Genomic DNA, 13,955 nt, shown 5'->3' on the forward strand with positions numbered 1-13,955 from the left:
TGCATATTGTTACATACACACACACTAAACCATATACACTACTGTTTTTGCATATTTTAAAACTTTATATAAATGGCATCACATTTTATTTATCTTGATGTAATTTGCTGTTTTTACTTAACATTTTGGTAAACCAAAGAGCTGAAACATGTAGCCCTACTTCACCCTCATTTCAGTATTATGAGGGGGGGCCCCAAAAACCTTGGAATTTATTTATAAAAATTGTTATTCTTACATGCTTGAATTTCAGTCACATTCTAACTACTCTCTATTTGATGCAATACACCTATCGAGACATTTTTTTCCCACTGCTCAAAACAGTTTTTGAACCTGTTGATTTTAATGCCTTTAGGTGCTTCTGATGTTTTTGGTTTCACGTCTTCCACTTCAGCAAAACATTTTCCTTTAAGGACTTTTTTTTCGCCAGAGTAACAACAAAAATGTTGCATGGGGCAAGACTGGGTGAATAGGAAGGGTGGGGTATGGGGATCATGCTGTTTTTTGGTTAAAAACTGCTGAACACTTAGTACTGTGTGGGTACTCATAAATCACCGATCATGAAATGGGCAAACGTGTTGAAAGTCTTCAAAAAAAAAAAAAAAAAAAATCACTGAAACTGAATGCAGCCTCTCACAATGCCAGTCAGTACACTGATACAGATGGGTTCTTAGAACACTCACTTAGCTGGGGAAGCCTGTATTACAAGGGGTCCGCCCTCCTAAATATAATTTTATTATTTTGTGGGTCCCACCCAAATATATAGTATTCTATAGTATAAATAATACACTATGTTTTATTTGAGCATTTTTTCATATATTTATTGGATACTCGTTACTGTCTTCCATGAGAACATATATTTACAATATTTGTCCACTTTTCCATTGGTTGTTTTAACATCATTGGATAATTGGATTACAGTTTTTTTGTAACGTCTTTGGTTTTGGAATCAGAGCAACAGCTGGCCTCATAGAACAAGTTGGGAAATGTTCCCTTCTCTTTTCTTATTTGGATGAGCTTGTGAAGGACTAGTATTAACTCTTCTTTAAGCATCTGATAGAATTCACCAGTGAAGCTATCTGATCCTGGGGTTTTCTTTGCGAGACATTTTAGAATTACTAACTCAACTCTTAATTATAGATCTATTAGATTTTCTATTCTTTTCATGAGTTAGTTTTGGTAATTTATTTTTAAGAATTGGTCCATTTAATGCTCTTTTAATTATTTTTAAGATTACAATTTGTTTATTGAGAAATCAGATTTTTACATTTTGATCTTCTATGCAGCAACATTTTCAACTTTCTTATCGATTCTAAGAATCTGTGTACATACATCCTCTTTGGTGTTCTATGTAAGTGAATAAGGGGTCTTCCCCATCTCCAACTCTTATTTATTTATTTTTCTTGCTTTGCTAGCTAAACATTTAGGACAAGGTTGAACAAACTACCAAACCCTTTATTTAGGAAATATTTTTAACATTTAACTATAAGATATGTTTGCTGTAGGTTTTTGCTAAACATACTCTTCACTTAGTTCAATAAATTCTTTTTCAGGTTATTTGCTTTAAGGTACTATTTTAAAGTGTAAAATTCCTCATTTTAATTAAATAATTAATTCGCCTTATCTCTTGAGATGATCGCTGTTTTTTCCCCCTTTTAATTTGTTAAAGTAATGAGTCACATGAGTTATTTTTAATGGTATTTTTAATTTGTATCTCTGAATAAGTGTAAGGTGATTGTGTCTTTAAAAATATATGCATTGGTGAATTGGTATATTAATATTTCATTGAGGATTTCTGCATCTATGTTCAGGAATAAAACAGGCCCATATTTTTTCTTTCTTGTATTATCATTATCTGTTCTTGGGAACAGGATTATACTAGATTACTCAAAAAGTGATAGAGCATTCCTCCAACCATCCAACAATAAGAAGCATATGCATAATACTGGAATTAGCTATTCCCTGATTGTATGGTAGACTTCACCTGTAAGACCATTTGGGATTGGTGTAATTCTTGTGAGATTTTTAAATTTTGTTTTTAATTTCATATTTTGATATAACTTCACAGAGAAGATCCAAAAATTGTGCAAGGAATCCCATATATCCTTCATCCATTTTCCCGAAATGTTAACCACATTTGCTGTACCATTCTCTATTTCTCAATCATTTGTTCCTTTTAAATTGCTGAGTTGTATTTCACTGTATGGATATGCTATAATTTGGTCATCTATTCACCTGTTAAAGGACATTTGGGTTGTTTCCAGTTTTTGGCTATTATCTGCTATGAACAGAACTTACTTATGTCATGGAGACATAAGTTTTCATTTCTGGCAGAATAAATACCTGTGAGTGTGACTTCTAGGTTACATGATAAGTGTATTTTTAAGTTTATAAGAAACTGCTAGATCATTTTCCAGAATGGCTCTCCCTTTTATATTCCTAACAACAATGCATGAGAGATGCAATTTCTCTGTCAGCACTTGTTGTTGTCACTAATTTTCATTTTGGCTATTCTGATAGAGGTGTAGTGGCCTCAATTTGTTTTCGTTTAACATGTCTCTATGAGTAGATTTTGATTATGCACAAAAGAGATATTGTGACCTTCATATCAAGAAGTATATGATGTCTGTTCCATTTCTGGTGATAGTAACCAGTCACTTGGATAAGGTGGTATCTAAAGGTTTCTCCACTGTAAAGTGACTGCTTTCACTTCTGTACTTAAAAGGGATTTTCTGGGGATTTATTTTGAGAGTATGTAAATATACTTTCCTGATCAGATTACTATAGTGTTTACTAAAGGGTGATTTATAAATTCCATCATTTCTCCTACGCTCTAGTTGGCATTCTACTATAACAATTTTATTCATTTATTATATCAATATAAACTCATGAGTTCTTATTTTACTCTTTGTTTTCTAATGTTACTCATTGTTTTTTATCGTTTTTTATTTTCAATTACAGTTGACATGCATTATTATGTTAGTTTCAAGAGTTAAGCCTAGTGATCAGACATTAAACTTAATAAGTGGTCATCCTAACAAATCTCACATCAATCTGGCACCATACGTAGTTATTACAATATTATTGACTGTATTCCCTATGCTATATTTTACATCCCCATGACTATTCTGTAACTACCAATTTGCATTTCCCAATTCCTTCACCTTTTTTCATCCATCCCCCTAACCCCCATCTGGCAACTGTCAAAATGTTTTCTGTATCTATAAGTTTGTTTCTGTTTTGCTTGTTCATTTATTTTGTTTTTTTTAGATTCAATTGGTGACAGACGTGTATTTACTGCCATTTTATTGTTCATATTTTTTACCTTTTTTTCCCCCTTCTTCTTCTTCTAGAAGACCCTTTAACATTTCACATAGTACTGGTTTGGTAGTAATGAACTCCATTAACTTTTTCTTATATGGGAAGCTCTTTATCTGTTCTTCAATCCTAAATGACAGCTTAGCTGGGTAGAGTAATCTTGGTTGTAGACCCTTGCTTTTCATCATTTTGAATATTTCTTGCCAATTCCTTATGGCCTGAAAAGTTTCTCTTAAGAAGTTGACAGTTCTTTTTATTTTTTAATTTTCACTTGAGGACATGCTTATTGATTTTTTACAGAGGGGGGGGAAGGGAGGGAGAAAAATATCGATTTGAGAGAGAAAAACTGATTGGCTGCTTCACATATGCGCCCTGATCAGGGACCAAACCTGCAACCCAGGTACGTGCCCTGACCAGGAATTGAACCCATGAACCCTTAGTTTATGGGACGACACTCCAACCGAGCCACACTGGTCAGTTGACTGGCAGTCAGCTGATAGTCTTATAGGAGCTCCCTTGTAAATAGCTGCTTTTAAGATTCTGTCTTTAACCCTTTGCATTTTAATTATGATGTGTCCTGGTGTGGGACTCTTTGATTTCTTCTTGTTTGAGACTCTTTGTGCTTTCTGGACTTGTATGTCTATTTCCTTCACCAAGTTAGGGAAGTTTTCTGTCATTTTTTCACATAGATTTTCAATTTCTTGCCCTCTCTCTTCTCGGTCTAGCACTTTCAATGCAAATGTTGGTATAATTGAAGTTGTCCCAGAGGCTCTTTACACTATCCTCATTTTTGTGTGTGATTCTTTTAGCTATTCTAATTAGTTGTTTTTTGTTTGTTTGTTGACTTTTTTGCTTCCATATATTCCAAATTGCTGATTTGATTCTTGGTTTTATCTACTCTATTGTTGATTCTCTATAAATTATTCTTCATCTCAGTTAGTGTATCCTTCATTTCTGACTAGTCCTTTTTTTATGCTGTTGAGGCTCTAAGCTCCTTGAGCATCCTTATAGCCTGTGTTTTGAACTCTGTATCTGATAGATTGCTTATTTCCATTTTGTTTAGTTCTTTTTCTGGAATTTTGCTCTTTCATTTGGGCCATGCTTCTCTGTCTCCCCATTTTGGCAGCCTCCCAGTTTTTGTTTCTATGTTTAGGTAGAGCGGCTACATCTCGCAGGGTTGGTAGAGTGGACTAACGTAGTAGGTGTCTTGTAGGGTCTAGTGGCAAAGCCTCCCCTGTCACCCAAGCTGGGTACTTGAGATGCACCCTTCGTGTGGGCTAAGTACACACCCTCCTCTTGTAGTTGAGCCTTGGTTGCTGTTGGCAGGTCAACATGAGGAATTAACCCAGGACAGTCAGCTTCAAAGCTGGCTGCAACCACTGCCCACCAACTCCTGACCACTGTGGAGGATCAGCTGTGCAGGGGCCTGCTCCACAGAGCAGGACTTACTTCAGTGGCGCTCTGGTGCCCATTCAGCCTGCCTCTTGAGTGTGTTGCTTGTGGAGGTTGTTGGGTGGTAGTGTTTTGATGTGGTCTGAAGCTGTCTACTGGGTGTGCTGGCTCTGGGGCCTCTTGGGAGGTACAGGCCAAAGTCAGCTACTGACTATGTTCTGACCAGGGCCAGGTGGCATGAGCTCAAAGCAATCTGCTGAGTGCTGCTACTCGTGATGGAGTTCCAGATGCCCATCAGAGACCAAATTGTGGACCAAGGCTGGCTACTGCTAGTGCTAGACCTGGGGTCACTTAGTTAGAGGTATGAGGCTTGCTAAAGGCAGATGTTGCTTGTTTGAGAGATTTTAGAAAATTTTGAGGCATGAGCCAAGACAAGCCATTCGTATGGAAAAGCCATTGGGAACAACTTTTACTCTTATTATTTGGTTTGATGTTCAAAGTGTTCCAAATTTAGCCAGAGGGAACTCCTTCAAGCTGGCTTCTGTGACTTTTTGGCATATCCCCTTAATTCTTTCAGCAATTCTTTATTAGTAAAACTTCACATTCATTTTGTACTTTCCATGCTCCTTCCCTGGAATCAGTCATTTCTCCAAGAAGTCCTAGTTCCTTTTGATGGAGAATGTACTCAGAAATCAACATCTCGGTGCTAAGTGTTGTGAACTGATTTTTAAAAAATTCTTAAATATTGCTATAGTTTAAAAAAATATTTTATTTCTTTTTTAGAGAGGGGAAGAGAGGAAGAAAGAGAGGGAGAGAAACATTGATGTGCAAGAGAAACATCAATCGGTTGCCTTTCACACACCTCCAATTGGGGACCTGGCCCAGAACCAAGGCATGTGACCCAATTGGGAACTGAACTGGTGACCCTTTGGTTCACAGGGTAGTGCTCAGTCCACTGAGCCACACCAGCCGGGGCTGTGAACTGATTTTTAACTACTGATCTGACTCCTTTATTATTTATAGATCTTTTCAGATTTTTTATTTTTTTCCTGAGTTTTGGTAAGACATTTTTCCAGAAAACCTGTCAATTTCACCAAAGTTTTTAAATACACAAATTATTTATGACATTCCATTATTTTTCTATCTCAGCTATAGCTTTGGTTATAATCCCATTTTCATTCCTAACTTTTAAAAGTGTGTGCTTTATCTTTTTTCCTTTACTAATTCTCCAGAAAAGTTTATTAACCTTTCAAAGAATCAATTTTTATTGTTTTTATCCTCTATTGTACCACTATATGTATTGCACTAGCTTCTCTTTTATTTATTACAGTGAGCCTCATTATTTGTGGGTTATGTATTTATGAATTTGCCTATTCACTAAAATGTACTTGTGACCCCTAAATCAATACTTGCAGTGTTTTCACAGGTTTTCACAAACGTGTAGTGGCAAAAAACTTAAAATGCCAGATATATGCATGTTCATGGCTGAAGTTAAACAAGGTGACACTGTGTCTTCTTTTTTCATACCTTGTACTATAAACAAGTGTCCTTCTGCTATCCATTTAGTGCAGTTTTTGCACTATGGTGCTTTTTATTGGTGATTTTGCTGTTTGAAATGGTCTCCAAGCATAATAATGAATACTATCTAGTGTTCCTAAGCACAAGAAAGCTGTATTTTATGAAGAAAATACATGTGTAGATAAACTTCATTTAGGCGTGAGTTATAGTGTTGATGACCTCCAGTTCAATATTAATGAATCAACAACATATAGTAAATACAGTGTGTTTAAACAGAAACACACATAAAATAAGGTTACGTATTGATTGGTTACAAAAATGTCATGATTAGGGGCTCACAGGAACCAACCCCTACATTTCCTTTAGTAGCAATGTCTCAGCATTCATAACAACTTAAAAGAATCTAACTACTGCACATTATAAGAATTGACTGTATCATATCCCTTCTAATATTTTTGGGCCAGTCTGTTGCTCTTTTTCTAACTTTCCAAGTTAGATGATTAGCTCATTAATTTTCAATATTGCTCATTTTCTAACATAAGACAAAAACATTTAGGGTAATAATTTTTCTTCTAAATATTCTTAGTAGTTCCTGTTAAAATTTTAAAATTCAGACTTCTTGTAAAACTAATCAACAATTAATTTCATTACTATTAAAAAGCATTCTTTCTTTTAAGTTTTACATAAAGTTCATTTTGATACCTGTTCTTGTATCCTCTGTTCCAAACAGTTCAATAATCCAGCTGCATCTCTAGTGCCCAGAGCTGTCAGTTCAGTCTGGAATGCAGCCAGTAAAACATTGCGCTCCTTTAAGAAAACTTGCTGAAGGGCAAGCAGAAGTTCACCTCGCCAATCTGAGAAGTTCTCATGAGACTGAGAACTATCATAAACCTAGCAGAGTATAAAAAACAAAAGTTAGCTCCAAATAAGCATGTTTAAAAAGGCTCTAAAAAGGATAATTATCTACTAACCAAAACAAATGTAAATAAGAGAATGTGAGCCTAAGAGTATGTGAATTCATTTTCAAATATGTGACTTGGGACATGTAAATAGTATATAGTAATTCATGTGAAAATACCTCAGAAACAACAGCAATTTAATTTGTAAAGCGCCTTAAGATCGATAAATATCATACAAAACGATTTAGATGTATAATAATCTTGAGTACCTCAGCTTCTCTTTGCACCTGAATTTTGGTAATTAAATCCTTAAGAGATGAGATTGTATTGAGGTAAGCTTTTCTCTCTTCTAGCCAAGATTCTGAAACTTGCTGAACAGAATGGTCCTCTCCTTCACTGTAGGGGGATTCAGTGAGAGAGAGCACCTGCATGCCTTCATTATGGACAGCTCTCAGTAATCCCTAGAAACCAAAAGTCAGAATTATTATAACTTCAAAGACTACAAAGTCAAAGAGGAATTTTAAGCAAGACAGCTTTACATCTAGTTAGATTAATTTAGAAAAGCCCCTGCAGATAGGAAACACCATCCTATCCTCTTCCTATGGAGGGTGAAGCCAATTCCAAAAGATAAATTCTATTTATCTAATGTGCTCTTATTGGATTTAATGATTAGTCACTAATTTGACCCAAAAGAAATACGTAGGAGATAAGTTTTAGTCCTTAAGATCACTTTAACGATTTCTGTAAACAAAAATTTCAGTAATGAAAAATTTAAAAAATCTATACACAAATATATACTTTAGTATCTGTAAAATATGGAAATAAAACTAAATAGATCACCAAGATTCCATCTAGCTCTGCAATTCTCTCTCCACAGAGGGTCTTAATATATAACTTCAAATAAACTGTTAAGTTCAATATAGAAACCACATTGGCTAAGTTTTACTAAAAGATATCTATATTCTAGTACCTTTATTTTCTTTGGGAACAAATCTGTTGAACTTTCACCTTCTTCTCCTCGGCCTTCTGATACTGAGTCAAATCCCTGACTTTGTGTGAGGTAAATTCCCTGACCCCAGTCTGATCCAGAATCTAAAATAAAGAAAACAACCACTGACTATTAAAAAGAAACAAATATTTTTTATACAAGTACTATACAAATTCCAGAAATGTATGTAACTTACCACTAGGACATATTTCTCTAGTTTGGTAAGCATCAGAATGTGTTAATTCAGGAATAGAGGATCCCTAATTGGAGAAAACAAACAAACAAAAAATATACATAATTTTCTTTGCTTTAATACAATGTCCAGTAAATAGTTGTGTTCTTTGTAATGCTGTAAATAAAACTCAATTAAGTTTGTGACACTTTTCAAAATAAAACTATCCATGGCTTATAAGTCTTTATAATTTTTTTCTTCATGGACATTATCATAAGAAACATTCAAGAATTAAGGAACAATAACATCAAGTTCTAAATCTGCACAGGAACTTGGTAGAAAGTTAATACCTGATCTTACATAATGGAAAGACTTACAATTGTAATTTTATCGTAACAAAGAGGCTGTCCTAAATTTCTTTTTCTTTTAAAACCATTGAATTTTGAAAAAAAAGAAATCACAGAACACTGAAAAGCACATATTATGAAAACCAAATACCTCTTTAGATTTCAGACACTGTATCACTGCCTTCAAGGTACTGCATTCCTCTGTCAGTAACTGAACAGCAACATAGTGTTCCCTCTTTAAGGTTTCAGTTTCTGAAATATGTCTGGATTCCATATCCAAAATTTCAGCAGCGTGTAGCTCTTGCATTTGCACAATTTTTTCTGTAAACTGATTGATTATTTCCGTAACTTCTTCTGATGGACATTCACTCTGTAAATCAATCTGGATTCCTGAATTTCTAACACTGATTTGCGGAGTCTGATTGCTGCTATTGACCTTGAGAGTCCTGTCTGTCTGGGATGCGGCACTTTTACCCTCATTAATAGGAAGCGGCTCTAATGTGCAGACATTTCTGTTTTCTTGTACTTCAGTCTTATCTTCTTTTTCTAAGAAGTAGGATAATTTCTCTTCTGCCTCTGTGAGTTGATTCCTAACTTGGCTTAAATCTTTCTGGAGAAATGCCATATTTGTTTCTTTTACCTAAAAACACAAGGAATAGAACAGTGGAACATTTAGTTAAAAATATCAAATGTAGAATTTAGGGTAAAGAAGAGAGTATAATTCATACTAACATGTTCATCTTCCCTAGAAGAATTAAAAAAACTCAGAAACACTTATAGTCTCCATATATATTTCTATATATACATAGATGGTCACTGATTACCACAGAAATAAAATCATTTTATCAGCCTCTGCTTTTGGTTCTCATGGGACATAGTTCCCTTTAACATTTGTCTTTCTCCTTCTTCATTATTAGACTAGAGATTAAAAGCATCTTCCAAATGAAGATTCCAAGGCAACTCAAGCAAGAAGATGCTAGCAAATAAATTTATAATAACTTTTCATCAAATTCAGAAAAGCTTTTATTTTTTTTCTAGCTTTAAGTTATGGATCTGGGTTTGTTTCACAGAAGAGAATATAATTTGAAGTAAAATTAAGATAGGTAGAAATTAGTGAATTAGGAGCTAAATTATTTATTTTACCAAAAGCTCTTCTTGAAGTTTTTCTGCCTTTTCTTTGTAACTGGCTAGTTCTTCTTTGGTAGCTGCTGACTCAGCTCTGAGAGCCTCAAGTTGAACAAAAAATCCGCTTTCTTCACTGGTATGAATTAGCTCAGTTGTTTTCTATATGGCAGTGAAAAAATATAAGAAACACATAATTTTCAAGAAATACAGCCAAGTTCAAGGCACATATACATTCCAATGAATCTTTTTCAGGAATGACTGCCTATCAGATAAAAGGGTTTGCAATGATCCATGTTCCTTCAATAAACAGGGAAATTTTTTCAGAACGATCATTTTGTATTTTTGGGAAAGTATGAAGAGAATGATTTTCTGGAAATGAAAGGTAAATATTCTCATTGTAGACATCCTAAAATTTATAAATTATCACTTAAAATATTTTTGGTACCACTCAAAAAAATTTCATATTTATTATCACTTTCCTCAAAAGATACCAGGCATTATTAAAATAGTTCTTAGAAGTTTAATATACATGGAAAGTCGCATTACTATTTTAATATTATTTATAGTTCCAGCAAGCTTGGAAGAAAAAGCCTAGTAAATGGAAATAATTATTATCCTTTATGAAATAAATTATATATTTATAGAATCCTGATATATCAGTTAATCTCCTTGTGTTCAGATTAAAACTGCACATTTACTATTCAAAATCAAAAATATATGAAGTGAGAATTTGAAAATTAAAGTATTTTCATATCAGTCCTATGCTAAGAAATAACTGCTATTTCAGATCTTTACATAAGTAGACTTATAAGGGTAAAATACAAATTTTTCAGAGAAAAGAATAAAATTTATTATCAAGTATAAAATCTGCAAAAGCTAACGATTCATCACTCATATGTTAATTCAGTAGAACACTAATATATTTTGATAGTTTCTATTACTTAAAGGGGTGATCACATAACATGCATGTTAGAAGGAAAAGGAAAAGCCCCACATAAGTTCCAGAGGACATTTGCTAAATTTAACATTTTTAAGTTTCTTCTGATGACTCTATTTAATGACTATGCTAGTGAAGTAAATGCTGTGTGTGGTGTCAAGACCACTATATTGGATACAAAATATAGCTGTATCATTTATTCTAGTGATAATGTAACTGTAGAGAATAGTAATATTTTTATAAAAATCCTTTATATATATGAATTGCTAGATGTAAAGAACATCTTTAATTTAGGAAGCCAGCGGTCAGCTTAAGGAACAAAGGAAAAGCGAGTTTCTTAGGGTATTTAAATGAAAAAAAAAAATTAAATACAAACTAACCATGGGAACTTCAAAATCTCCCTGAGGGCTTCTTCTCCTTTCTTCGCATCCTGGTGTTTTCTCACTGTCCTCCAATAGCTTCTGTAGTTCTAGTAGCTTCTTTTCTTTTTCCACAGCATTTTTCTCTGCAATTTCTACCTGCTCTTTTTCTAAAATCAAACTAGTCTGCATTTCAACCAACTGGCTTTCTAATTCTGATATTCTCAAGGTTAATGCTGATACATTTGACTGCATCTCATTTTCTGTTAGTTGATTTAAACTCTGTGTATTTGATCTTTCAGGCTCTGATGAACTCACTTGTTCACTTTGACAGAGTTCTGCATATTCCTTAACTGCTTCAAGTTGGACCTGACTCACAACAGCAGCAGCAACTTTTTCCTCAAGTAGAGTCTGTAGGTCTATAATCTTCTGTTTAAGCATTTCTGCTTCAGCTTGGCCTTGTTCTTGCATGTCCTTCATTTGTTTATAACACTGGGTAAGTTCTAAGTTCTTTGCACTCACAGTGCTTTCAAGTTGTAGCACCTTTGTTTCCAAACTATTTATGGAAACTCTGCTGTTTTCTTCAAAAGAATTAAGGTAAGTCTGATTTTCCAGAGGTTGAAGAGCACCCTCAGTAAGGACTTCTTCTAGCTCAGATTTCTTTTTGTTCAGATCATTTACAGCCATGTTAACACTTTCCAATGGTATACTTTGGATTTTTTCCATATTTTCCCGTTCTCTCTTTAAGCTGCATAATTCTTGTGTTAACTGGTTCATTTTTAAATTGGTTTCTTTAAGTACATTTTTCGTAAAGGTCATTTCTTCATTAGCGGTTTCTACTTGATGTTCCAAAGCCAGTTTTTCCGCAATTACCATATCCAACTGATGTTTTAAACTATCTGCTTCTTCTGGGAGAGAATTAGTATGCACTGATGTCTTTTGTTCAATATTTGCCAATTCCTGTTGAAGTTTTTCAATCACTTCATTAAGCTGCTCGATTTCTTCCTCTCTATTTTTCTTCACACGTTCTTGATCACTCATTAAACATTCTATTTGTGTTTCAAGATTCCTTATCAGTTCATTTTTTTCTTCAACAACCTATTGTTAATGAAAAAAGGTAACATACACAATAAATAAGTATTTATATTTTGAGAATTAAATTTTATTTTAGGGCAGGATCTTCAAGCATTGATCACACAAAATGATATACTTCTTGGACATACTATATTAATTTTAATATAGATCAACAGTCCCCCATCATATCAAAAAAGGACCTAACTTACAGACCTTCATACAGAAAGTTCTGTTAAATATAAAGTGATTTACACTGTCAGTAGCTCATTTCCTGTAAGTAAAATAGTCAATATCCAGACATTCTAATAAAAAAGAATGAAGTATTGAAATAAAAGCAGTCTATAAGCATATGGCACCTAAACATCATTATGTTATTTAACTCATACTAAACAGTAGAATTTTTAATAGATTTGGTTAGAATATATGATGAACTCTTAAGTCATCAGAGACTCCTTATAAAATATGAAGAATCTTCGACGATATTAGGAGGTGATAAAAACATACTTAGCTTGCTATATTAAAATTAATGGGTACAGAGAATTAAGGTTTATTTAGTTTTATGTTTAAAGAGAAACTGAGAAAAATCACTCTGTAGCCTTTTGAACTTCTAAATTAATTAACTTCATGTAATAATTTTAAATTAGTATACCTTGTTATCTGTTGTAATTTTAAGTTGATGCTGAAGTTTTGTAATTTGCTCATTCAATCGGTCAATTTCTACCTCTTTTTCCTGCACTATTTGAGCAAATTTCCCAAATAGCACATGTTGGTCCTGAGTAGAGGTAGCATCAGATTCCTTTATAGCAAATCCAACTTTCTCCATTTCATCCTAGGGACAAAAATACCCATCCTAGTTGGATAGATCATTTACACGGGATTTTTAAACTTTCAATTAACTCTTACAAAAGATACAGCACTCAAAATGTACACATTAAAAAGAGTCAGAGATATCACAGTTATTATAAATAATTCTTAAAATATTTTGATAAAATGTCTGCATTTTTTCCCCATTTATGATGAAGTCAAATGTTTCTGGTGGCTTAAAATTAAGTTCCAAGCAAATCCATTTGCAGCTGATGTTCCTCTGTTAAGTACTTCTTAGCAACTGGATCTAGCAAATACTTAATACTAGCGTTTGCATAAGACATAAACTATGAATTATTTATGGACAAAGTTTTTCTTAACTAATTACCTTAAATAATTTGTTTTCTTGTTCAAGTTCTTGTAGGCGGGTAGTAGATTCCTTTTTCTGTATTTCTAATTGCATATGTAGTTGCTGAACTTCTTCATTCTTATTTTCCAGTTCTTCTCTGAACTGCTCTAACTGTTCTTCTAAGTTTGTGATCTTAGATACCAAAATTATCAAAAAGAAAGAGAAAAATGTTTATACAAATGTTTGTCAGGAGAGAATGAAGAATGTTGTATTAGCTCTATAAAGTGTGTATGCTTAAAACACGTGAGCCATGAGAATAAAGGAAAGGGGTTTCTCTAAGTCAGGTGTAACTGTGTGGTTTCCAGACTTTCAAACTTCACAGCCTTAACCCATCCTGCCCAAAGCAAAGAGGAGACCTTCGGAGGAAGGATACAGGAGCTATTTCCCTACTTAAAATATCCTCAGATAAAGCAGAAAAGAATCATGGGAAAGGGGAAAAGTCTACATTTAAAATCTTATTTCATTTTAAATTTAGTTCCCATCAAAAGGTTGAAGAAAGTCCAGGCAGGGTGGCTCAGCTGGCTGGAGTGTTTGTCCTGAGCACCAAAAGATTGTGGGCTTGATTCCCTGTCAGAGCGTGTACAGCGAGCAACCAATCAATATTTCTCACATCAAT

At 33.9% G+C, this 13,955-nt stretch overlaps 1 protein-coding gene across 5 annotated transcripts in view; it reads right to left on the bottom strand.

Moving 5' to 3' along the window:
• Positions 1-13,955, bottom strand: part of AKAP9 (A-kinase anchoring protein 9) — a 165,338-nt gene that overhangs the window by 17,037 nt on the left and 134,346 nt on the right. For all 5 annotated transcript variants that reach the window (XM_090287252.1, XM_090287253.1, XM_090287251.1 and 2 more), the window contains 9 exons: positions 13,319-13,471; positions 12,776-12,955; positions 11,074-12,150; positions 9,775-9,915; positions 8,783-9,271; positions 8,309-8,372; positions 8,095-8,216; positions 7,394-7,585; positions 6,928-7,116 (listed from right to left, as the gene is read on the bottom strand). In XM_090287252.1, the coding sequence (XP_090143378.1) occupies positions 6,928-7,116; positions 7,394-7,585; positions 8,095-8,216; positions 8,309-8,372; positions 8,783-9,271; positions 9,775-9,915; positions 11,074-12,150; positions 12,776-12,955; positions 13,319-13,471 (2,607 nt within the window). The remainder of the gene's footprint in view (positions 1-6,927; positions 7,117-7,393; positions 7,586-8,094; positions 8,217-8,308; positions 8,373-8,782; positions 9,272-9,774; positions 9,916-11,073; positions 12,151-12,775; positions 12,956-13,318; positions 13,472-13,955) is intronic.

This window comes from Furipterus horrens, unplaced genomic scaffold, assembly GCF_987537825.1.
Source record: "Furipterus horrens unplaced genomic scaffold, mFurHor1.1.pri manual_scaffold_9, whole genome shotgun sequence".
In the NCBI taxonomy this organism is placed as follows: Eukaryota; Metazoa; Chordata; class Mammalia; order Chiroptera; family Furipteridae; genus Furipterus; species Furipterus horrens.